Raw genomic sequence first — 24046 nt, 5'->3', positions numbered from 1 at the left:
TAGGTGTAAAGAGTGTAGAGGAGTGGGCAAAGCACAAAGCCCTGTGGTGAGCCGGTGCTAAGACTAAGAGCAGTGGAGATGTTGGAACCCAGCCTGACCCTCTGGGAGCGGTCTGTCAAAAAGTCCAATATCCAGCTGCAGGTGAGTGGAGGGAGTCCAAGGTCTGTCATCTTGGACACCAGACGTTGTGGAAGGATGGTGTTAAACGCCGAGCTGAAATCCACAAAGAGCATTCTTGCTTAGCTCCCTCGTTGTTCCAAGTGGGTCAGCGCGGCATGAAGTGCTGTAGAAACAGCATCCTCCGTAGATCTCTTTGCTTTATAAGCAAATTGAAAAGGGTCCAAATCAGCTGGCAGGCAGGAGATGATACGACTCCGCACCAGTTTCTCAAAGCACTTCATAATAACTGATGTTAGTGCCACTGGGCGGTAGTCATTCAGGGTGGTAATGCAAGGTTTCTCTGGTAATGGGACAATGATAGAGGACTTTAAACAGGAGGGGACAGTGGCCTGTGACAGGGACTGATTGAAAATCCTGGTAAAGATTCCAGCCAGTTGGTCGGCACAATCTTTCAGCACCCGACCCGCCACTCCATCAGGTCCTGCAGCTTTCCTCGGGTTCACCTTTCTCATCACCCGCCTCACCTCACACTCTTCTACCATGAGTGTGTGACTGCTGTGAGCAGGCGGCTGAGATGGAACTGATGTAGGTGTCACCTCAAAGCGGGCAAAGAAGATGTTAAGCTCCTCTGCCAGAGAAGATTCACCCTTGGCGGCCATGGAGTTGCTAGGTTTGTAGCTGGTGATGTACTGGACACCCCGCCACACCTGTCTGGTATCTTTGCTCCTGATATAGTCCTCCATCTTCCTTCTGTATGCTGCCTTGGCCTTGCAGATACCTCTTTTCAGATTAGCTCTGGCGGTGCTGTAGAGTGCCACGTCCCCAGACCTAAAGGCTGTGTTCCTGGCTGTCAACAGGCTCTGCACCTCCTTCGTCATCCAGGGCTTTCTGTTGGGATAAATCCTTATACGTCTGTCCCTGGTGACGCTGTCCGTGCAGAACCTGATGTAGTCCAGAACCACTGTAGTGTGGCACTGCTGCAGCTCTTCAATATATGGTAAGGAGGGTGGGGCACTGAAAGATGGTAAATGGACTTTTCCATCTGCATCAGACGCTCAAAGTGCTTTACATTCAATACCTAACATTCACCCCGATGCCATGCAAGGTCCTCCCTACACACTGGAGCAACTAGGGGATTAAGGAACTTGCCCAAGGACCTTGCCTTTAGTGATTTTCCGGTCAGGCTGGGATTTGAACCAAGGATCCTCTGGTCTCAAGCTGAACACCTTAACCACTAGACCATCACCTCCCCTGATGGTTTCTGAGTGTCCCTAAAAAGGCATGAGAAGAGGCACTCTCCATGGGAGGAGCATCCACACCAAGCTGTGACGAGGCTACCTGAATGCCCTGCGTAACAATGGAGAGGCCGGACTCAGACCCCTGAGGAGTGTCACTGTGTGAAGTTTGTGAGTCTGTGATGGAAGGATGGGGGAACATTTCCCTGGTTCATGGGTCCCATTCTGAGCTGAAAGGGCCACACTAAATATTGACTCAGATGCTACAATGGGCATCACATCCTCATTGCAATTGCAGACTGTGTGTGTGTGTGTGTGTGTGTGTGGGTGTGGGTGTGGGTGTGGGTGGGGGGCGGTGTCCACCCCACTGTATTCACAGGAAGGTGGCTGTGTGAGAGGAATAGCAGAGGCTGTAGGAGGGCGCAGAGAAAGAAGCAATGACTTTATCTGAGCAAATTCAGAGGTGAGGTTGTCGACCTTATCAGGCAGGATCATGTCATGGCGACACTTTTTTGCTGTAGCAGTAAGGGGCCCAGCATGGGATCTCTTACGTGATGTTGATGGCTGTGTTGCAGAGGATATCTGTGCTTCAAGCTTTTCCAGTCTAGCCGATCTGTCAGTCAGTGGCATAGAAACGAAACTGAAGCAAGCGTCTTCTGTCAGTGCTTGCTGCAAGTGTCCATGTCCAAGACATGAGGGACATGAATTGTGGCCGTCCTCTGGGCTCAGACACAGCTGCTGCATGTGTGTACCAATGCAGTATCCATTACTGTGTGTGAGAATGTAGAGATAATTGAGACAGACTCAGTGACTAACACCAAGGTGCTACAGTTGCCAAACAGCAAATGGCGAACACACACTCTACAGTGGGCAAATTCAGCATTTTAAATATAACTGCTGTGGAAAGGAGTGATACGAACCACTCTCAGGTAGCAGTACAATTGCAGTTCCAGTGATGGAATTTCAGCTCCGTGTTGGAAACCATTCAGAAGATTCAGACAGCTTTTGGTGGCTTTTCAGTCGAGTGAGTATCTGAGAAATTGTGTAACAGCTGGGCATGTCACAACTTGTCCTGTGAGACTTCCAACATGGATGTGCTTTTTGTTGTGCGCCATGAGCGGCTCCGTCTCAACGCGCGAATTCCTCCGCACATCTTTCATTACAAAATCTCCTGTAACAGTGGAATGTGCCGCAGAAGTGCTGATGTCCACATTTTCTGCGATTTCTCTGGTAGTCACACGACGTCCCGGATCAACACAGCCTTCACTTTGGAAATGATCTGGTCGTTTCAGCCTGTCGATGGCCGCTCGAAGCGCGGCGCGCCCTCCGTCGCTGTGGGCCGTCTTTAATCCAGTTGTAATCCTCCTTAATCTGTGTGACGCTGATAGAATCTTCACCGAAAGACATCTGAATTTTCCGAATGGTTTCCACCTGGCTGTCTCACACAGTTTATGAAAAAAATTTCATGGAGCAAAGCGGCAGTCGCTCAGCCATTTCCCTGACAATGAAAATCCGACGAGGAGGCTGGACCAGTGCTCACTCAAAGCCTGCCCACAGGCGAATGACGCAACTGACAGGCGTAAAAAAACTCAAGCATGCGCACGAAGGTTCAAGATTGGCTGATGCAATCACACGTGATTCAAATCCATATAGTTTTTGAAAAAAATAAAAAGGTCCGTTACTTTTTGCACAGACCTCGTAGTAACAGATTACTCACCGAGGGCTGAAGCCACACTCGCTCGCTCTTAGTAACAGATTACTCACCGAGGGCTGAAGCCACACTCGCTCGCTCATAGTAACAGATTACTCACCGAGGGCTGAAGCCACACTCGCTCGCTCATAGTAACAGATTACTCACCGAGGGCTGAAGCCACACTCGCTCGCTCTTAGTAACAGATTACTCACCGAGGGCTGAAGCCACGCTCGCTCGCTCATAGTAACAGATTACTCACCGAGGGCTGAAGCCACGCTCGCTCGCTCATAGTAACAGATTACTCACCGAGGGCTGAAGCCACGCTCGCTCGCTCTTAGTAACAGATTACTCACCGAGGGCTGAAGCCACGCTCGCTCGCTCTTAGTAACAGATTACTCACCGAGGGCTGAAGCCACGCTCGCTCGCTCTTAGTAACAGATTACTCACCGAGGGCTGAAGCCACGCTCGCTCGCTCTTAGTAACAGATTACTCACCGAGGGCTGAAGCCACGCTCGCTCGCTCGTAGTAACAGATTACTCACCGAGGGCTGAAACCACAATCCCTCGCTCGTAGTAAAAGATTACTCACCGAGGGCTGAAGCCACGCTCGCTCGCTCGTAGTAACAGATTACTCACCGAGGGCTGAAGCCACGCTCGCTCGCTCGTAGTAACACTTTACTCACAGAGGGCTGAAGCCACAATCCCTCGCACGTAGTAACACTTTACTCACCGAGGGCTGAAGCCACAATCCCTCGCACGTAGTAACACTTTACTCACCGAGGGCTGAAGCCACAATCGCTCGCACGTAGTAACACTTTACTCACCGAGGGCTGAAGCCACAATCGCTTGCTCGTAGTAACACTTTACTCACCGAGGGCTGAAGCCACAATCGCTTGCTCGTAGTAAAAGATTACTCACCGAGGGCTGAAGCCTCAATCGCTTGCTCGTAGTAACAGATTACTCACCGAGGGCTGAAACCACAATCCCTCGCTCGTAGTAACACTTTACTCACCAAGGGCTGAAACCACAATCCCTCGCTCGTAGTAAAAGATTACTCACCGAGGGCTGAAGCCACGCTCGCTCTCTCGTAGTAACAGATTACTCACCGAGGGCTGCAACCACAATCGCTCGTACTAACAGATTACTCACCGAGGGCTGAAGCCACACTCGCTCACTCTTAGTAACAGATTACTCACCGAGGGCTGAAGCCACACTCGCTCGCTCATAGTAACAGATTACTCACCGAGGGCTGAAGCCACACTCGCTCGCTCATAGTAACAGATTACTCACCGAGGGCTGAAGCCACACTCGCTCGCTCTTAGTAACAGATTACTCACCGAGGGCTGAAGCCACACTCGCTCGCTCATAGTAACAGATTACTCACCGAGAGCTGAAGCCACGCTCGCTCGCTCATAGTAACAGATTACTCACCGAGGGCTGAAGCCACGCTCGCTCGCTCTTAGTAACAGATTACTCACCGAGGGCTGAAGCCACGCTCGCTCGCTCTTAGTAACAGATTACTCACCGAGGGCTGAAGCCACGCTCGCTCGCTCTTAGTAACAGATTACTCACCGAGGGCTGAAGCCACGCTCGCTCGCTCGTAGTAACAGATTACTCACCGAGGGCTGAAACCACAATCCCTCGCTCGTAGTAAAAGATTACTCACCGAGGGCTGAAGCCACGCTCGCTCGCTCGTAGTAACAGATTACTCACCGAGGGCTGAAGCCACGCTCGCTCGCTCGTAGTAACACTTTACTCACAGAGGGCTGAAGCCACAATCCCTCGCACGTAGTAACACTTTACTCACCGAGGGCTGAAGCCACAATCGCTCGCACGTAGTAACACTTTACTCACCGAGGGCTGAAGCCACAATCGCTCGCTCGTAGTAACACTTTACTCACCGAGGGCTGAAGCCACAATCGCTTGCTCGTAGTAAAAGATTACTCACCGAGGGCTGAAGCCTCAATCGCTTGCTCGTAGTAACAGATTACTCACCGAGGGCTGAAACCACAATCCCTCGCTCGTAGTAACACTTTACTCACCAAGGGCTGAAACCACAATCCCTCGCTCGTAGTAACACTTTACTCACCAAGGGCTGAAACCACAATCCCTCGCTCGTAGTAAAAGATTACTCACCGAGGGCTGAAGCCACGCTCGCTCTCTCGTAGTAACAGATTACTCACCGAGGGCTGCAACCACAATCGCTCGTAGTAACAGAATACTCACCGAGGGCTGCAACCACAATCCCTCGCTCGTAGTAACAGAATACTCACCGAGGGCTGCAACCACAATCCCTCGCTCGTAGTAACAGAATACTCACCGAGGGCTGCAACCACAATCCCTCGCTCGTAGTAACAGAATACTCACCGAGGGCTGCAACCACAATCCCTCGCTCGTAGTAAAAGATTACTCACCGAGGGCTGAAGCCACGCTCGCTCTCTCGTAGTAACAGATTACTCACCGAGGGCTGCAACCACAATCGCTCGTAGTAACAGATTACTCACCGAGGGCTGAAGCCACGCTCCCTCGCTCGTAGTAACAGAATACTCACCGAGGGCTGCAACCACAATCCCTCGCTCGTAGTAACAGAATACTCACCGAGGGCTGCAACCACAATCCCTCGCTCGTAGTAACAGAATACTCACCGAGGGCTGCAACCACAATCCCTCGCTCGTAGTAACAGAATACTCACCGAGGGCTGCAACCACAATCCCTCGCTCGTAGTAAAAGATTACTCACCGAGGGCTGAAGCCTCAATCGCTTGCTCGTAGTAACAGATTACTCACCGAGGGCTGAAACCACAATCCCTCGCTCGTAGTAAAAGATTACTCACAGAGGGCTGAAGCCACGCTCGCTCTCTCGTAGTAACAGATTACTCACCGAGGGCTGCAACCACAATCGCTCGTAGTAACAGATTACTCACCGAGGGCTGAAGCCACGCTCCCTCGCTCGTAGTAACAGAATACTCACCGAGGGCTGCAACCACAATCCCTCGCTCGTAGTAACAGAATACTCACCGAGGGCTGCAACCACAATCCCTCGCTCGTAGTAACAGAATACTCACCGAGGGCTGCAACCACAATCCCTCGCTCGTAGTAACAGAATACTCACCGAGGGCTGCAACCACAATCCCTCGCTCGTAGTAACAGAATACTCACCGAGGGCTGCAACCACAATCCCTCGCTCGTAGTAACAATACTCACCGAGGGCTGCAACCACAATCCCTCGCTCGTAGTAACAGAATACTCACCGAGAGCTGCAACCACAATCCCTCGCTCGTAGTAACAGAATACTCACCGAGGGCTGCAACCACAATCCCTCGCTCGTAGTAACAGAATACTCACCGAGGGCTGCAACCACAATCCCTCGCTCGTAGTAACAGATTACTTGGGGGACGGGGGACCAATCAGAGCGTCAGTAGCAATTCACCAGTTATCGCTTCGTTTCTGCTTAAAACTGACTTTAGAATTATTTAAGAGGTTTTACGTTGTCATCTGATGACTAATAATTCCATTATTCCTTTTGATCGCTTTGGGTGGAGAGAGTCAGACTAGGAGTCAGTCTCAGACTCATGCGCAGTGAAGACAGAGTGAGGTCAGGATGGACCAATTTTTGGGGGGGCTGTTCACCTTGAGCTGATACCACTCAGGTCACGCCCACTAACGTGACTTTGTTGATATAAGACTCGACTTCTGCACATGCACGCATGGAATAACCCAGGTGCTAAGCGGTCAGGATGGATGAAATAGAACTAGTAGCTTTTTTGTTTTTTTACTTTGGCGAGCTTTGCTTTCATGTTCACATGCGAGTTGCCTTCTCCTTATCAGTATGCAGTCCATCCCATGCAAGAAAACCAGGCAATTCTTTGCCACATAGTGGTCAAGACACCTCTGCAAATGCAAATATACTCTATATTTGAAGTTTGACTGAGGTGGTGTGGGGGCGGTGTTCAGATCTCACATGGCTGTCTTTGCTGTATGGTATACGAGGGCTGTCCGTAAAGTATAGGTCCTTTTTATTTTTTTCAAAAACTATATGGATTTCATTCATATGTTTTTACGTCAGACATGCTTGAACCTTCGTGCGCATGCGTGTTTTTCCACGCCTGTCAGTGACGTCATTCGCCTGTGAGCACTCCTTGTGGGAGGAGTCGTCCAGCCCCTCGTCGGAATTCCTTTGTCTGAGAAGTTGCTGAGAGACTGGCACGTTGTTTGATCAAAATTTTTTCTAAACCTATGAGACACATCGAAGTGGACACGGTTCGAAAAATTAAGCTGGTTTTCAGTGAAAATTTTAACAGCTGATGAGAGATTTTGAGGTGATTCTGTCGCTTTAAGGACTTTTCACGGTGCGAGACGTCGCTCAGCGCTCTCAGGCAGCGTCATCAGCCTGTTTCAAGCTGAAAACCTCCACATTTCAGGCTCTATTGATCCAGGACGTTGTGAGAGAACAGAGACGTTTCAGAAGAAGTCGGTTTCAGCATTTTATCCGGATATTACACTGTTAAAGGATATTTTTTTAATGAAAGACGTGCGGACGGGTCCGCGTGTCGGGACGCAGCCGATGCGGCGGCACAGGAAAAACACCTCCGTGTTGATAACCATTTGTTAAAATCCAGTTGGCTTTTGATGGCTTTCAGTGGAGTGAGTATATGAGAAATTGTTTATCAGCTGGAGATGTTCCAACTTGTCCTTAAGGCTTCCAGCAGAGGTGTTTTTCCTGTGAAAGAGCGTCGCGGCGGCTGCGAGCCGACGCTGCAACCCGCCCGCACGTCTTTCATTAAAAAAATCTCCTTTAACAGTGGAATATCCGGATAAAATGCTGAAACCGACTTCTTCTGAAACTTCTCTGTTCTCTCACGACGTCCTGGATCAATAGAGCCTGAAATGTGGAGGTTTTCAGCTTGAAACAGGCTGATGACGCTGCCTGAGAGCGCTGCACGACGTCTCGCACCGTGGGAAGTCCTTAAAGCGACAGAATCACCTCAAAATCTCTCATCAGCCGTTAAAATTTTCACTGAAAACCAGCTTAATTTTTCGAACCGTGTCCACTTCGATGTGTCTCACAGGTTTAGAAAAAATTTTGATCAAACAAAGCGCCAGTCTCTCAGCAACTTCTCAGACAAAGGAATTCCGACGAGGGGCTGGACGACTCCTCCCACAAGGAGTGCTCACAGGCGAATGACGTCACCGACAGGCGTGGAAAAACTCACGCATGCGCACGAGGGTTCAAGCATGTCTGACGTAAAAACATATGAATGAAATCCATATAGTTTTCGAAAAAAATAAAAAGGACCTGTACTTTACGGACAGACCTCGTATGTTTAAGCAATGAGTAGAATTTAGAATAAATTCCAATTGCAGCTTACTGATTTGCAGTTTCTCAGCACAAACTGTTCAACGAGCACCTGGTGTCAGCCAGCGGTAATCCTGCCCTGGTGATGAGGAGGAAGAAGCACATGGAGAAGGAGGTCCACGCCCACCTAATCAGTGTGGTCTCTGTGCGACTGAGAGAAGGCTACACAATCAGAGAGATCAGCCTCACCAAAGGTAAAACCTGCAAAAACACACACGCGTGTGTGAGTACACCTAAAGACATCTAAATTACATTTAATTAGAATGTGTTGCTGCACCTGTTAATCATTTAGGAATTTTTCTTATTAGTGTTTATAAACAAAAAAGGAAAAAAAAACTCAAAATAATGGTAAGTGCCAAATTCCAAAGTGTCCTCTTCAAATCTGTTATGTCTAAGTTGTCTTGGCAGCACGGCGGATGAGTGGTTAGCACTGTTGCTTCACAGCAAGGAGGTCATTGGTTCAATTCCCACCTGTGGCCTTTCTGTGTGGAGTTTGCGTTTCCTCCAGGTGCTCCGGTTTCCTCCCACATTTAAAGACATGCAGCTGAGGCGAATTGGAAACTTTATAATTGTCCAGGTCTCCCTTGCAAAAGAGGTCTCGATCTCAATGGAACTAACCTGGTTAAATTAAATTAAATTCTATTACCCAAATGTAGGAGGCATGGAATGTTATGTATTTTTGTATGATAAATTCATTTATGGGTTGAGCAGTTACCAGAATAGTTTTCTTTTTTGTTTTTGACAAATTCTTCACAGTCAGTCAGAATTCAGCACTCCGAAGTACGATGAATTCTTTTAAACCCCCATTACACAGGGACAGGGTCTGTCCAGCAGTCCTTGTGCGGTCATGAAATCACATCCAACACCGCATGTCACCAAAGAGCTGCACAGCTGCTGCCACGACCTCACAAGGCCTGCTCAGTATCTGCTCACAAACTGCCATGATCGGAAAGGTTGTCATGAAGTATGAAGGTGCACCTGACTTCTGCAGAAGAGTTGCCAAGGCTGGAAGATGCATAAATAAAACACTGGCAAAAACACCTCACAGAGCACCCCGTGACTGCAGCATTTTTTCACACTGACACATGATCGGAGTGATATGAGTTTGGACTTAAACTCAGGAAAAAAGTATCTCAGTATCACAGCCAGTGGGTGCACAATGATCTGGGCTATGTGCCGTGATTTTTTTTAAATAAAGTTTATTTTATGAAACACAAAATAAGTTCCTTGTTAGCTGATATCCGCTAAGTTCATCAGAAACTTTTGTGCGTGTAGAAACCTGAGCAGATATATGTTATACTTTTCCTCCAGCTCATGGTTCATTCTGGGCTTCTGAAAGCTCCTGTGTCAATTCAGCACAAACGGACATGCAGCTTGACTGTCACTGTCACCCCAGTTACTGTTATGATGACAACCTGTAACACTAACTAAAAAAACTGTCACCATGGAAGACAAAATGCTTAAATTCAGTTTCAATTTATTTAGTTTCTATAGCACCAAATCACAACAATGTTGCCTCAAGATGCTTCACACAAATAAGGTCTAACCTTACCAATCCCTAGAGCAACCTTGGGGTGATTTTTGACCCTACGTTGTCCTTTGACCTCACATTAGCGATATTATGAGGAATGATTTTTTTTTTTTTTTTCCAACTGCGAAATATAGAAAAGATCTGTTCCATACACCCATTTTTGGCATCTCTTCACTGGCTTCCTGTCTCTGTGACATCAGATGTTAAGGTTCTGCTATTAACCTATAAAATTATTCACGCAGTAGCACCTCCCTATTTAGCTGACCTAGTCAAGCTGGTAATCTCATCCACATAAAATCCTTAGAAGATTGCCTTACATCAGTGAAAAGCTGGATGTCTAGCAATTTCCTACTTTTAAACTCTGATAAGACTGAAATGATGGTTCTTGGTCCAGTGAGACATCAGCATCAATTTGTCCAGCTCACACTTAACTTAGGCTCATGTGTCATACATCACAATGACAAAGTGATTTTTTTTTTATCCTACGTTGTCCTTTGACCTCCACATTAGAGATATTACTAGGACTGCGTTCTTCCACCTGTGAAATATAGTGAAGATTCGTCCCATCCTGTCTATGGCTGATGCTGAGACCCTCATCCATGCGTTTGTCTCTTCTACATTGGACTACTGCAATGTTTTTGGTTCAAATTCAGTTGGTTCAAAATGCTGCTGCCAGAGTTTTGACACAAAGCAGAAAGTTTGACCACATTACACCCATTTTGGCATCTCTTCACTGGCTTCCTGTCCCAGTGATATCAGATTTTATGGTTCTGCTACTAACCTATGAAATTGTTTACGGACTGGCACCTCCCTACCTTGCTGACCTAATTAAACCCTATGTACCGACCCAGGCTCTGTGTTCTCATGGTGCAGGGCATCCTTCAGGTCCACACTTATAAACCAGTCCCCCAGCCAAATTGCCTGGAGAACTTCCGTTGTGTGGAGCATGCGAAAACGCAGCACTTTCACGTAGTGATTTAACTTTCTGAGGTTGAGGATAGGCCTAAAGCCACCATCCTTTTTTGGAACTACAAAATAAATATAGAACCCCTGAGGTGATCTGACCCACTCTATGGCTGCTTTCTTCAGGAGCTTGATGATCTCCTGCCTCAGAACAAGAGACCTCTCTGGGTCTGTAACGGCTGTGACTTTTACACCATTGAACTTGGGGGGGGAAATGAAGGAACTGAATATTGTAGCACCTGACCAATGTGGAAATCACCCATCCACCGGCTGAGGTGTGTGTGGGAGAAATGACCAGTGGCTCCATACCGGACATCAAGCCAGACTACTGTGGCCCTGTGATGATTTTGAAGGGCGAGTGTGATGGCCCTGTTCATTATGATGGCCATTTGTGGGTGGTCCACCCATGTGTGGCCAAAAGGTAGACAGCTGGAGGGCTGACGTGTAGACCCTGATCCCAGGGGGGAAGTCCATTAGCTGGAAGAAAGCCACCTGTGCACTTAGTCTGGCACCTGGGAGTGAGCTGTAATTTACAAATTGCTGCAGAGACCCATTAGCCTAAACAGCATGCTCCAGGGTCTCCTCAGGTGCAGTACCAAAAACCTGGCCTGGGACAACAGGCAGGGTGTGTAGTGATCCCCTGCAAACCTCAGACAGAGGGGATTGAGCCAACCACACCTGGCACTGGGCTATGGTCAGAGTGGACATCAGTCTGCCAAGCTCCCGTGACATGTAGGCCGCTGCCACCCTTCCCCCTGGTGTGCACCTCTCTGTTTACAAACAGGTAAACAGGCAGCTAACGTTAGCTAGCTCTGCATCATGGCTGAAGGAGGCGAAGCCTACACTGAACTTTTCCCTCTGTCTAAAAGGACCAAATCGGCTTTTTCGTTTTATTTTCTGTGGAATAGCCCTTCCAGGGCCGGCCCAAGCCTTTATAGGGTCTTAAGCAGAATTTCATTTGGGGGCCCCCCTACCATCACCTCGGCACCAGATGCCTCATTATTCCATAGGCTACACTGTTATGTGTGTAACGTACCCACAATCATTAGCATTATTTGTAATTATCTTACATCATACAGGTGTTTTCTTAAAGGGGTAGCAAACTCGTATGTTTTAATTAACTTCTACATACAGAGTGATGTATAAGTATGGCTCATTAATTTAACTATTTGAAAGTAACATCAGCAGGCAGGAGACTGCATTTATAGTAAACACGTTAAATAGTTTAATTTCTTTCAGATGTGCAATGGTGTGCAAAATGTTCAATATCCAAATACAAAATAGAATCAAATGACATTCACATTATTTTACAGAAAAATAAAGTTGTAATCAAAATTAAATACTTAAATAACAAATACAATACTTAAATAATCTCCAAAATGAACATAGAAATCCACAACATAACAGCAATGTCTGTGCATAGCAATGCACAGACATTGCACTGGGGACTATTGCTTTAACTTTGGCCTGCAAACCTTTGAGAGCTGAGCTACTTTTCCCACCTTTTGCACCAAATTAATCTGAGGAGTTGATCTGCCCTGCTGTTTAACTCTGTTTTTCTTCGTAAGGAAGACTATCAAATGGCTTCGCCAAAATCCACAACATTCAAATTGTCTGTCATCATGTGCAGCTTGCTACCTAGCTAGCTCGCTAGCTGGGACTGGCGCGAGGCTCGTGTGACGTTTGTCCGCCTGTGAGCGCTTTGTGACGGTGAAGGAGCTCAGCAGCACCCGCTGCTCGGTAGGAACAGAAACTGCGATAGAAGTCAGAAAGAGTGATAGAAGTCAGTCTGCAAACACAAGCAGCTACAAAAAAAAACACCAGAAATAGAAGCTCGATTTGTCGCTAGTCGTTTTTAACAAAAAAAATGCCGCTAAGAGGATTAGGAAAGTCTCCGGTTCAACTCAGAACAGAATGACAATGCTCCCACGGATGTTTACACCAAAAGATCGCTGATTCGCTCATTTCGCTGTCAATCAAAAAGAGATTCAGCCTCAGACAGATCATCCAATCATCATGCAGAAGCTGAGCGTCCGGGCCAGCCAAGGCCCGCCCACTGCCCCATAGACCCCCAGACACACTGAGCGTCCGATGGGCGGGACAAAGCCCAGCATTTATCCAATGACTCGTCTCGTTTCGCTGATGCTTTGTGTCGCTCAGCGTCCACACTGTTTAAAGCGCTGTGAAGCTGCGGGTTTGAGTGAGAGGAAAGCCGCGTCGTTCCCAGTGATAAGAAGCTGATTCTGAACAAAAGTTGAGCGCGTTGTAGCGCAAATTTAGTCAATGACATGTACACACAACAGTATATATTTGATCACTTATTTTTTGACATTTTAGGGGAAGCTGAGCTTCCCTTGCAGTCGCCTCTGACTTTAAGACACCTCGTACACTAAACGAACGGAGCATTTCGCAAATAATGACAACAAAAAATTTTAATATTGGACATGCAAACCTACCTTTATTTTGTTGTTTTTTCTCGTCTTCCAACTTCTTTTTATTTTCTCCGCTCCAGAGGGATCATTTCTTTTCTGAGACATGATTTACACACTTTATTCCTCACGATTAGTCATTGACCACCTGACACAAACGGTGCATCTAAATTTGCCCAACGGTGGCAGCAGCCAACAGGAGGCATCAATTAACCTAGTATTGGTATTTTGTCAAAATTAATTTATTTTTTTTCGGGTGTAATACAATTTCGTTTAAATTATTAAATATTATTTTAATTTCATGTATATATTTACTTTTTTATCACAATGTCTCAGTGCTCTCGGGGCCCCCTGGTGGCGTGGAGGCCCTAAGCGACCGCGTAGTTGGCGTATGCCTTGGGCCGGCTCTGAGCCCTTGAAGCCAAAAACTGTAGCAACAAAGCACCGTAGCTATGGCCTGTGTCGGACGCGGAGTGATTCAAGATACCCGCAAAGGATTACATGGAAGGAGTAAACTTTATCCCATCTTTGAAACCACTGAGTAGTACAAGCGGTGGACTCGAGTTGTACTTGTGGTTGACCCAATTTCTCTCACAAACATGAGAAGGTCAAATACATCTATTCCAAGCACTTTCGCCACAGGTAGGAATCGATCCCATGGCCTTCTTGCTGTGAGGCAACAGTGCAAATCACTAAGCCACTGTGCGCTACTTGATAAATGTGCAACACAAATGAACTTCCTTGCCTCTAGTATTTGTAAAAACCTCATGTCCAGGTGAGGACTGTGCTCATGTGATGCATTTGTCATCTAGTTGACAGGAGAATTAGTTTGGGTCACGACTACAGAGCTCCCAGGCAAATCTCCAGAAACTAATCTTCTATATATAGATGTATATGTGTTGTAGTTGAGCATTATGTTTGCGTCATCTTGATGTCATCCAGTTTCTGACAATCATTTATGCTGGGTGATGATGTTTTGAGAAGTATGAGACCTGTGGCCTCGCCCAACTACAAGCAAGCGCACAGATGGACTCTAATGATCTGTGGAGCTTCTAGCAGCTGCTGTTTAGGTTTTATCCTGAAGAATCATCCTCTTTTTTTGGGGGGGCTCTAAAGGTGGGACTCAGCTGGAGGTCAAGTTAGTGCTGTTATGGAAACACAACATGCATATTGAGTATGTAGCAGCCACATCCTGGCCACTGGACCTCACCAAGCGAACCACTCGAGTGGAAGTGACGATGGAGGGAAGCTACGACATCTTGCATGACATCAGCTGCACCCAGAGGAAACCCATTACCAGCCCATATCGCACCTCTGTCATCCGCCGTTTCTGGACCACACTGCAGAGGTAAAACCGCCCATCTGTGAGAGAGATATCAAATGTCCACAGAATGTAAAGTTAATGTTCTAAAGTGTGGCATAAGTTTTTCTACAGCTGGGGTATTAAACTTTTCAGGCCCATTCCATTTGAACCAACACTCTATGCTAAAGTAAGGGGATAAGTATGTCATATTGTGTGTAGTGTCCATTTTATTTGTATAAAAAGTAACTTAAAATTAATCGTTACAAAATAGATGTATTTCAGTTTTCCACATGTAAGAATGTCAGCCAGTAAACGGGTGACATACATTCAACAACATGGAAGATTGCAGAGAATTGCTAAAATTGTTGAAATGACTTTCAAAAACATCCACATGACTGAGTGGCATAATTTGAGGTTAATTGATAAACCTTTGGATTTATTCAAGGGCCTACCTGTAGAACCAGTGCCTCTAATTAATTGCCTTTAGACCCAGTGGTTGACACAGCTAACCAAAAAGTTAGCTTCGATAATCATTAATCCGCTAACTGAAACGTTAACTTTCATAACTATAAACCGATAAACTGAAAAAAATAATTGTGGAAGCTACAGCTAACCGCTGTCTTTTAGTCTTGACTCTGGTACACTATCAGCTACTGACAAGCCAGTTTTGAGTTTATGCACCACCGATGCTTCTGCATAGAATCAAAGGTGATCACAAACCCAACACAAACAATGAGTCAGCACTTCTGTCTTTGAGCGCCCTACCCACTGCTGTAGAAGAGTCCTTTACATTCAACATACACTGCCCCAGACATGTGGCAAAAGGCATAAAAAGCAAAGCAGATTTGACTTACTGTTTGACTGAAAAATCAAACTAATTCCGGATGGTTTATTTATATTTACGTTAACTCTGTCAGTGAAAATATCACAAATATATTTTGGGTTTAATTTAATGCACTAATTCGGAAGGTTTGAGCATTAAAACTCACCGATGTCAAAAGGCATTATGGGAAAATGAGCCTCCTCATCACTGGTTGGCTCTTTATTTATTTGTAAAAAACAAGACACAAGTTCCTGTAATGTGTGTGCTGGTTTTTCAAATACATGCGTATTTCTAAATATCAAATCAAATCAATTTTATTTATATAGCGCCAAATCACAACAAACAGTTGCCCCAAGGCGCTTTATATTGTAAGGCAAAAGCCATACAATAATTACAGAAAAACCCCAACGGTCAAAACAACCCCCTGTGAGCAAGCACTTGACGACAGTGGGAAGGAAAAACTCCCTTTTAACAGGAAGAACCCTCCAGCAGAACCAGGCTCAGGGAGGGGCAGTCTTCTGCTGGGACTGGTTGGGGCTGAGGGGAGAGAATCAGGAAAAAGACACGCTCCTCTTTCCATGACAAAATCTCCTGTAATAGTGAAATGTGCCGTTCATTTCTAAGCTGGACGCTGTGTTGATCCGGGACGTCGTTTGACTTCCACAGGAACTGCTGAAGACGTGGACATCTGCACTTTTTCGGCACATTGAGACAGACGTGCGGAGGAATTCCGCGTGTCGCGATGGAGCCGCATGGCGCAAACCAACGCCATGATGAAGCCTCACAGGACATGTCCTGGCATGTCCAGCTCATGCACAATTTCTCGTATAGTCACACGACTGAAAAGCCACCGAAAGCCGTCTGAAAGCCATCTGAAAACTGTCCTGTGAGACCAACACGGAGGTGCTTTTGTCCCACGCCATTCGCGACTCTGTGGCGCATCCCTCCGCTTCTCTTTCCATGAAAAAAACTCCTGTAACAGTGGAATGTGCCGAAAAAGTCTTGATGCCCACGTCTTCTGCCATTTTTGTGGAAGTCAGATGACGACCCGGATCAACAAAGCCTTCACGTTGGAAATGATCTGGTTGTTTCAGCGGGGTTTCAACCTGTCGATCGGCGCTCGGAGCGCGCCGCGCTCTCAGACGCTGTGGGAGGTCTTTAAACCAGCTGGAGCACTCCTTAATCTGTGTAATCCCCATAAAATCGTCCCTTTCCGAATGGTGTCCACCTGGAGGTCTCTCACAGTTTCTGGAAAAATTTGATGCAGCAAAGCTCCAAATCGTTGAGACATTTATTCGCAATAAAAATCCGACGAGAGGGGTGGACCACTGCTCACACAAAGCCTGCTCACAGGCGAATGACGCAACCTACAGGCGTGAAAAAACTCACGCATGCGCACGAAGGTTCAAGCTTGGCTGATGTAATCACACATGATTCAAATCCATATGGTTTTTGCAAAAAATAAAAATGTCGGATACTTTTCTAACAGACCTCGTATTTATAAACACAGGAACGGCTCACCCGTGTTGCGTCAGTGCGACTGGTAAAATCTACACCTCATCCATCGTGTTGAGCTTTCCCACCATAGAAAACCCACAAAAGTGTTGTCTTTACATTACTTTACTGTCTTGAAAGCAGTCACACTAACTGTCGATTTACACTACGGGAGCGCTTCTCGACAGGACAGTGGTGTCAGGGACTTGGCACTCTCTGTGCAGTGAAGGCACAGTGAAGGCAGGGGGAGCCCTCAGAAGGGGAAGTGCTGAGCTCCCCACGACGGCCTGACTGTTGCACGCACACAACAGACAGGAACTAACATGTATGATTTTAGGATTTACAGACATTTTTGACCGTTAAACCTTCCTCACTTTACCAGCAAAAAAAAAAATGTTTGCGGACCGAAAATTAGTGGAACAAAATTTAGCGGAAGCTAATTGGTACACTGATGGATTTCAAAATTAGCTGAAAACTAATCTGCAAATGAAAAAGTTAGCTGTGCTGATTAGCGGAATTTCGCCCATCACTTGCACCTAGTATGTAAAAATTTGTGACACTGCAGTGCGTTCTGGGGAAAAGGTCAACATGCCTTTTATGTAATCATGTCACTCTACAGTTTTGTTGATCTCATGTCGGGTTGGGTATCAAGAACGGTTCACATTTCAGCATGTTTGTGTGCATTTGTTTACGGTATAATAATTAATGGCTCAGCGTTTGTTGTCGTAAAAGAGTCAAATGTGTTACAAATTATTTTTTTTAATTTAGTTTTGTTTATATATTAATAATAATAATAATAGCAACAACAACAATAATAGTAATAATAATGAATAATGCTACAATACAATTTTAGCGAAAGACACAAAAAGAACCTGATTAAAAACACAACAGAAAATCTAAAACCAACTAACAATGAACATAAATACATATAAAAATAAGTGTTTCCTGTGAACACCTAGTGACTCTTACGCCTCCACTTCATCCCTGTTTTATTTAAGTTTAATGACAGTTTGTTTCGGTCAAACCATATTTTCAATGTGTTAATTTCTTCAGTGATTTCCTCCAGAACTATCTGCCAAACTAGAAAACTGCTGCATCCTAGTAAGAGCAGAATACTACTGGAAAGAATTTGAATAATTTATATATATATGAATAATTTTTTTTTTCTCACCTAAATAGATTCAGCACTCACTCCAGTTTATTGTCTGGAATAGTCCCAGATTGCATTTCAGAGCTTCTTGAATTCAAATATTTTCATGCGGGTGGTGTTGGGGGTAATTTTGGGTTTCATCTTTTTTGTTTTTCACCACTTTGATCCCTGAATCTGTCAATTGTGAGTCACTTTTGTGCAGATTAAAGTCACTAACTGGGACTCCTGTCTTGTTGGGAGAAAGAAATGAGAATCATCCTCCGTTCTGTTCATACAGCTCCAAATGCTGCGCGGCTCTCTGTCGAGTCAAGTTAGAACGATAGAGTCCAGTCGGAATTAATAACTTCAAAGAGAAACACCATTTATATCAAATGTCACCTCTTTCCAAATGTTGTAATACAAACAACCGGCAATTGATCAAAAGTTTTTTTTTCCCTTCCAAAATGAGACGTCCTGTGCTGATGTTCAGCAGCCGGCTGAGCTCAGCTCAGAGGTAAGGAGAGACATTCATGCCAAAATGTCTGAAAGGAAATGCTTTTGACAAAAACTACAGATTTTTTATTTTTTATTATTTTTATTTACGTCCAGAGATCAAGGATCCAGTGACCAATTTAAAATGTTGTTGACATAGAAAACCTGTAAAGTCTACTTTTAGTACACAGAAAATTCTCAAGAGGTATTGATAAGGGAATCGATAATAGCATCGATATAAATAAAATCTTATCAATACCCATTCATAATCTCGTGTGTGTTTAAGGTGATTTACTAGTGTTAATGGTTTACAGTCACCACAATTTCCATCTGTGAAGCTGCAGAATGTGCATCACACACAAGCAAACTGAAAAAGCGTAAGCTGAGTGAAATAAAAGCTGTTTCAAAAACAAAACAAAAAAGTCAATCAATCAATTTTTTTTATATAGCGCCAAATCACAACAAACAGTTGCCCCAAGGCGCTTTATATTGTAAGGCAAGGCCATACAATAATTATGTAAAACCCCAACGGTCAAAACGACCCCCTGTGAGCAAGCACTTGGCTACAGTGGGAAGGAAAAGTCAACTAACATTCAAGGTTGTGTTCCCATCTTGTTGACAAAGAACAGATTGAGTTGTGTGTTGACAAGTTGCCCAGATGAGACACTAATTTTTACCCACTAGACAGCGGCAGACATAACTCGGGCAGTCTCTGTTCTAAAGGTCCAACAGAAGCTCAGTATCACAGTTGATGGGATTTGAACCATCAGACAGAGTGTCACACCGTCCATCACCACCACCTTAGCTGCTGTCAACTACCAGCTTACTCATTCATCGAAAAATTAGTTTGAAAATTTGTAGCCAAAATCAGTGTAAACTTCTGTCTGCACCTTTATGTCATATAGTGTGGGGAAACTCTGAACATATGAAGTGCACCTGTTGACAGTTAAATCAAAATTAGAAATTCAACAGATACATCAAATGTCTCAGATTTTACTGAAAATGTCTGTAACAAAGCTTTATTGTGACGCATCAAATTTTCAAAACTTCAGGTCAAGAGGTCCAAATGTATGTTTTTTTTTTTTTTTCTGTAATACATGAATTGTAAGTGCCTTTGGCATCCTTCTTGTTTTTCACTTGTCGTATGTAGACAGCATGTTATTTGGCACAAGTTCATGAATATAAAATGTTAATAATTGTGTTGTTTTTGAGTGACTCTTGCGTAGCAGACCTACGCATGTATGTTTTAATTCTTCCATATCTGGTCAGACAAGAAGTCATTCTATTGCCGAGCAACTTTAACTTGAAATGTTGACAGATGTAGCCACATACTGTATTTTGTGTATCTCTGCATCATATTGGAACGTTGTCTCAGGTTTTTTTTCTGAGGCAAATGTAAGATGTATCAGAAAATTCTGCACCATTTCTGACTCTGCTGCTGGAAGAGTGAATGACAGAGAACTTGCTTCAGTTGAAGTCTGTATGACCTGGGGAGTGAGCAGTACAAAATCTTGGAAATGACATGTACTTCCTGTCACTGAAGGCCTGTTGGAACTTTTCAGCTTATATGCGGTTCGCAGAAAACATGAGTGGTGGTTACCTCACACATGCAACAGTCGCATCCGAAAATGGTGTTCCTACCTCCTTAAGAATGTCCCAGCCCACTATCACCTCAAGGCCAGACCTTGAGGGCAGAGACATCTCCTCCCTTTTGAGATAAACGTCCTCTTGTTTTCACATGAAGTTTCATATGTAGTCTAAAATGCAAGTGTTAACACAATATATACATACTACTTATAATCACACAATAATAAAAGACACATATATTTCTCATAATTACATAGTGATAAAGGACCTATGTTTTTCTCACAGCAGTAAAGCTGTTTGGATGTTTGAATTGAGCTGAATTGGCTAATTAGTCAAAACCTGATTACTTTCCATGTTTACAGCTGAATGCATGATTCCACAAAATCAACACACAGACAATAACAAATATTAGTTTAAAGCTAGTTTAGTCACATAACTTAATGTTGTTTAGTCTTTAATTTTTCAAACTCTTTATTGTAAATCAGTTTATTTATTTTATAGTTAGCCTTTACTTTTTGCAGCATCTTGTATATATTCATTTATTTAAAGATTTCTATGCAGCACTGTAATGACATGACTTTTTGTGATCTTGGGTGGTTTATCATCTCCTGTGTATAATGCCAGTGAATGCAGCATGCAGGATTTTTAATGTGTACACATAATGCAATATGCAGTATGATTTTTAAATGGAGTTGAATTACAAAAAGTAATGTAATCCAAATGCACTTGTAAGCTGAGAAGCTGCTGTTAAGATTCAGTGTTCCTGCTCATGTCATGATTTCTGTTTTCAGCATCAACCAGACCGATCAGATGTTGGTGCATCTGCAGTCATTCAATTCAGTTCCTGAGAACTACACAATTCCTGAAAGTACCAAGAATGGTGTCCCTCTGTTTTACATCCCTCCTGGCTCCACCACTCCGGTACTGTACAGTTCTTCAACTGGTCCTTGTTAACCTGGCCCAGGTGGTGTCCAGAGGTTCTGGCACCAAACACCAGTGCTGAAAGCTTTCTGGGAGTTGCTGAATTTCCATTTTTTGGGGGTTGAGCACATATTTTCTGGTGTTGAGGTGTTCATGACATGGTCGAGTAGTGCCACATGTACAGTAGTGTTCAGAATAATAGTAGTGCCACATGTAAATCTCACACTTCCAACTTTTGCAGTTCACACTTCCTGTTTATGCGCTTGAACAAGGCACTTCATCTGCATAGTCCCAGTCCACCCAGCTGTATATGGGTCTGAGGACATCGGAAGGTGTCCAATTTGGTGACCTTAGAGTTGCATCTCTGCAGATGTGGCTTAATCAGGCAGCAACCTCAGATGAGCAATGAGAAGTTTTGAGTCTGAGTGTAAAGTGATTGGGGTGAGAATCAGTACCTCCAAATCTGAGACCATGGTTCTTTCTCTGTTGGAAAAGATTGGGCTGTCCCATCTGGGTCAGGGGAAGATTTTTAACCCAGGTGGAGGAGTTCAAGTATCTCAGGATCTTGTTTGTGATTGGGGGTACGTTGGGGACTGAGATTGATAGACTGATTGGAGTGGCGTCTGATGTTTTACTGACACTGTACCAGACTGTTGTGGTGAAGACGGAGCTGAGCCAGACGGTGAAAGTCTCAGTTTATCAGTCAATTTACACACCTATGGTCATGACCCTTTGGTATTGACTGAAGGAATAAGATCACATATACAAGGGGCGGAAATGAGAATCCTCCTTTTTCTGTCTAGGCTGACACTCCTGCAAATCTTGAGAAGCTTGACTATCTGAGAGGGACTGAGAGTAGCGCCAGCTGAGGTGGTTTGGGCATCCTTACCAGACACCCAGCTGTCTCACATCAGCCACAGTTGATTTTATCCTCATTGTGCATCTCAGGCTAAGCTACAGTCTTGTGTTGATGACAAACATAATACATCCTGTAAATATAAAGCATGATCATTCTGATCCAGACTTCCTGTAGTCTTTGAGTGGTCTTCCTCACCTTTCTGAATGGAATGATTCTGTATTTTCCAGGTTCTTTCACTGCAGCACAGTGGATCCAAAGACTCTTCTCAGTCCCAGTTTGCCTCATACTGGAAGCCCATCCTGTCCATGGATGCAAACTTCTGGCAGCGATGGCTGCACATGCATCGCATTACCATCATCCTCGAACATGACATGTAAGAATTTTTCTTTCATGTTCTTGAATCTACCTATAGATAGACACATGCACACACCGAGTCCACATAATTTACTGCATAAATCATGTTTGCCGTCACATGAGATGACTGAAATTGAAGATTTTAGCTCAGACATTGATGAATGTTTTTCTCATATGTTTAAATGGTTTACCATCGTATTCAGCAAGTGGCTGAAAAACAGTTGAGTTTGCACATTTGAGATAACTGCCATTTAGGATATTATGTTCTTGTTGTTTATATCTGTCTCAGTGAGTGAGATTTCAGGGAAATTTGGTGGAGAGGTCGGCCTTGGATCCAGATGGAGCTAAACTTTGGTCTGGATTTGTGTCAGGAGGTGGACAGCCGTTTGTCTTTTATCTTCAATCCAGTCATTTCCTTTTTTATATAATCCTGACTCCAGGATTAAAGTTGCAATGAGGATCAAAGGTCTGGTTTTGACCCTTGATCCTGAGTTCTAGTATCAAGGCCAAACAGGCAATCATAAAACAACATGGCAAAAATAAAAGGTCATGAATCAGGATCTAACTTCTTCTAAATCCTGGACTTTCCTTCATACCCTCACAAAAAGGTTCATGTGCTGTGCAGTCTTCACATGTGCTTCCTTAATAAACTGCTTGACACGTTCAAGCTAGTGCTGATTGTTTATGAGAAAAAGAGGCACCTCTCTCACAGTTTTCAACAGGACAAGTTGTTATTTCAGTCAGGCTTCCCTTCATCATTTCAGATATTAATTTTACTTCATGATTAAACATAGTTCTTGTGTTTGGAAAATTACACACTTTGAAATTGCAGTTTTGATTTTAAAATGATAAATGAGGGTCTGATTAACCAGGGTCAGGCTGGTGGAAAAGTCAAACATCAGTTTGTCAAAAAGCAGTAGATGTGTTAATTTAATTAATTAATTTCATTTATATCACCAAATCACAACAAAACTTCACACAAGTAAGGGGTGAGGTCTAACCTTACCAACCCGTAGAGCAAGCACACAGGCAACAGTAGTAAGGAAAAACTCCCTCTGATGATTTGAGGAAGAAACCTCAAGCAGACCAGACTCAAAGGGGTGACCTTCTGCTTGGGCCATGCTACTGACACAGTTGACAAAACAAATACACTAGAAATTTGGGGAGTCCATGCAGGTGCACAGGACAGGAGGCTTGCAGAAGAAGACACCCACTCCCACTTCTGGATGGAGCTGCACATCAAATAGAGAGAAAAAAGCAGAATCAGGCATCAGAAAAACCAGAAATACTTGAAAGTCTCCACAGAATCTGACTGTTTAATTGATGCAGGGAGATCATTCCACAGAACAGGTGACGATAAGCGAAAGCTCTGTGACTCACAGACTTTTTGTTCACCCTAGGGACACAAAGTAGTCCTGCACCCTGTGAACGCAAATCCCGGGCCGGTACTTAGGGTTTAACTTGGTCAGCTAAGTAGGGAGGTGCCAGTCCTTGAATAATTTTATTGGATAGTAACAAAACCTTAAAATTGGATCTCACAGGGACTGGAAGCCAGTGAAGAGACACTTCCTGTCAGAAATCTGGCAACATCATTTTGAACCAATTGGAGAGCCCTAATGCTGGACTCCAGTAAATCAGAAAATAGAACATTGCAGTTGTCCTATCTAGAAGAGAAAACGCATGGATCAGGGTCTCAGCATCAGCCATAGACAGGATGGGACGAACCTTTGCTGTATTTTGCAGGTGGAAGAAAGCAGTC

General features: G+C 44.6%; 1 protein-coding gene across 1 annotated transcript in view; it reads left to right on the top strand.

Annotated features, from left to right (window-relative positions):
- Positions 1-24046, top strand: part of szt2 (SZT2 subunit of KICSTOR complex) — a 701839-nt gene that overhangs the window by 114230 nt on the left and 563563 nt on the right. Inside the window, 3 exon segments of the mRNA XM_034179252.1 lie at positions 14442-14673; positions 20945-21074; positions 22161-22306. Coding sequence (XP_034035143.1) covers positions 14442-14673; positions 20945-21074; positions 22161-22306 — 508 coding nt within the window.

The sequence above is a fragment of the Thalassophryne amazonica genome, chromosome 10, assembly GCF_902500255.1.
Source record: "Thalassophryne amazonica chromosome 10, fThaAma1.1, whole genome shotgun sequence".
NCBI classification, from domain to species: Eukaryota; Metazoa; Chordata; class Actinopteri; order Batrachoidiformes; family Batrachoididae; genus Thalassophryne; species Thalassophryne amazonica.
The sequence above is the reverse complement of the archived record's forward strand: the minus strand, read 5'-3'. Positions and strand labels throughout refer to the sequence as shown.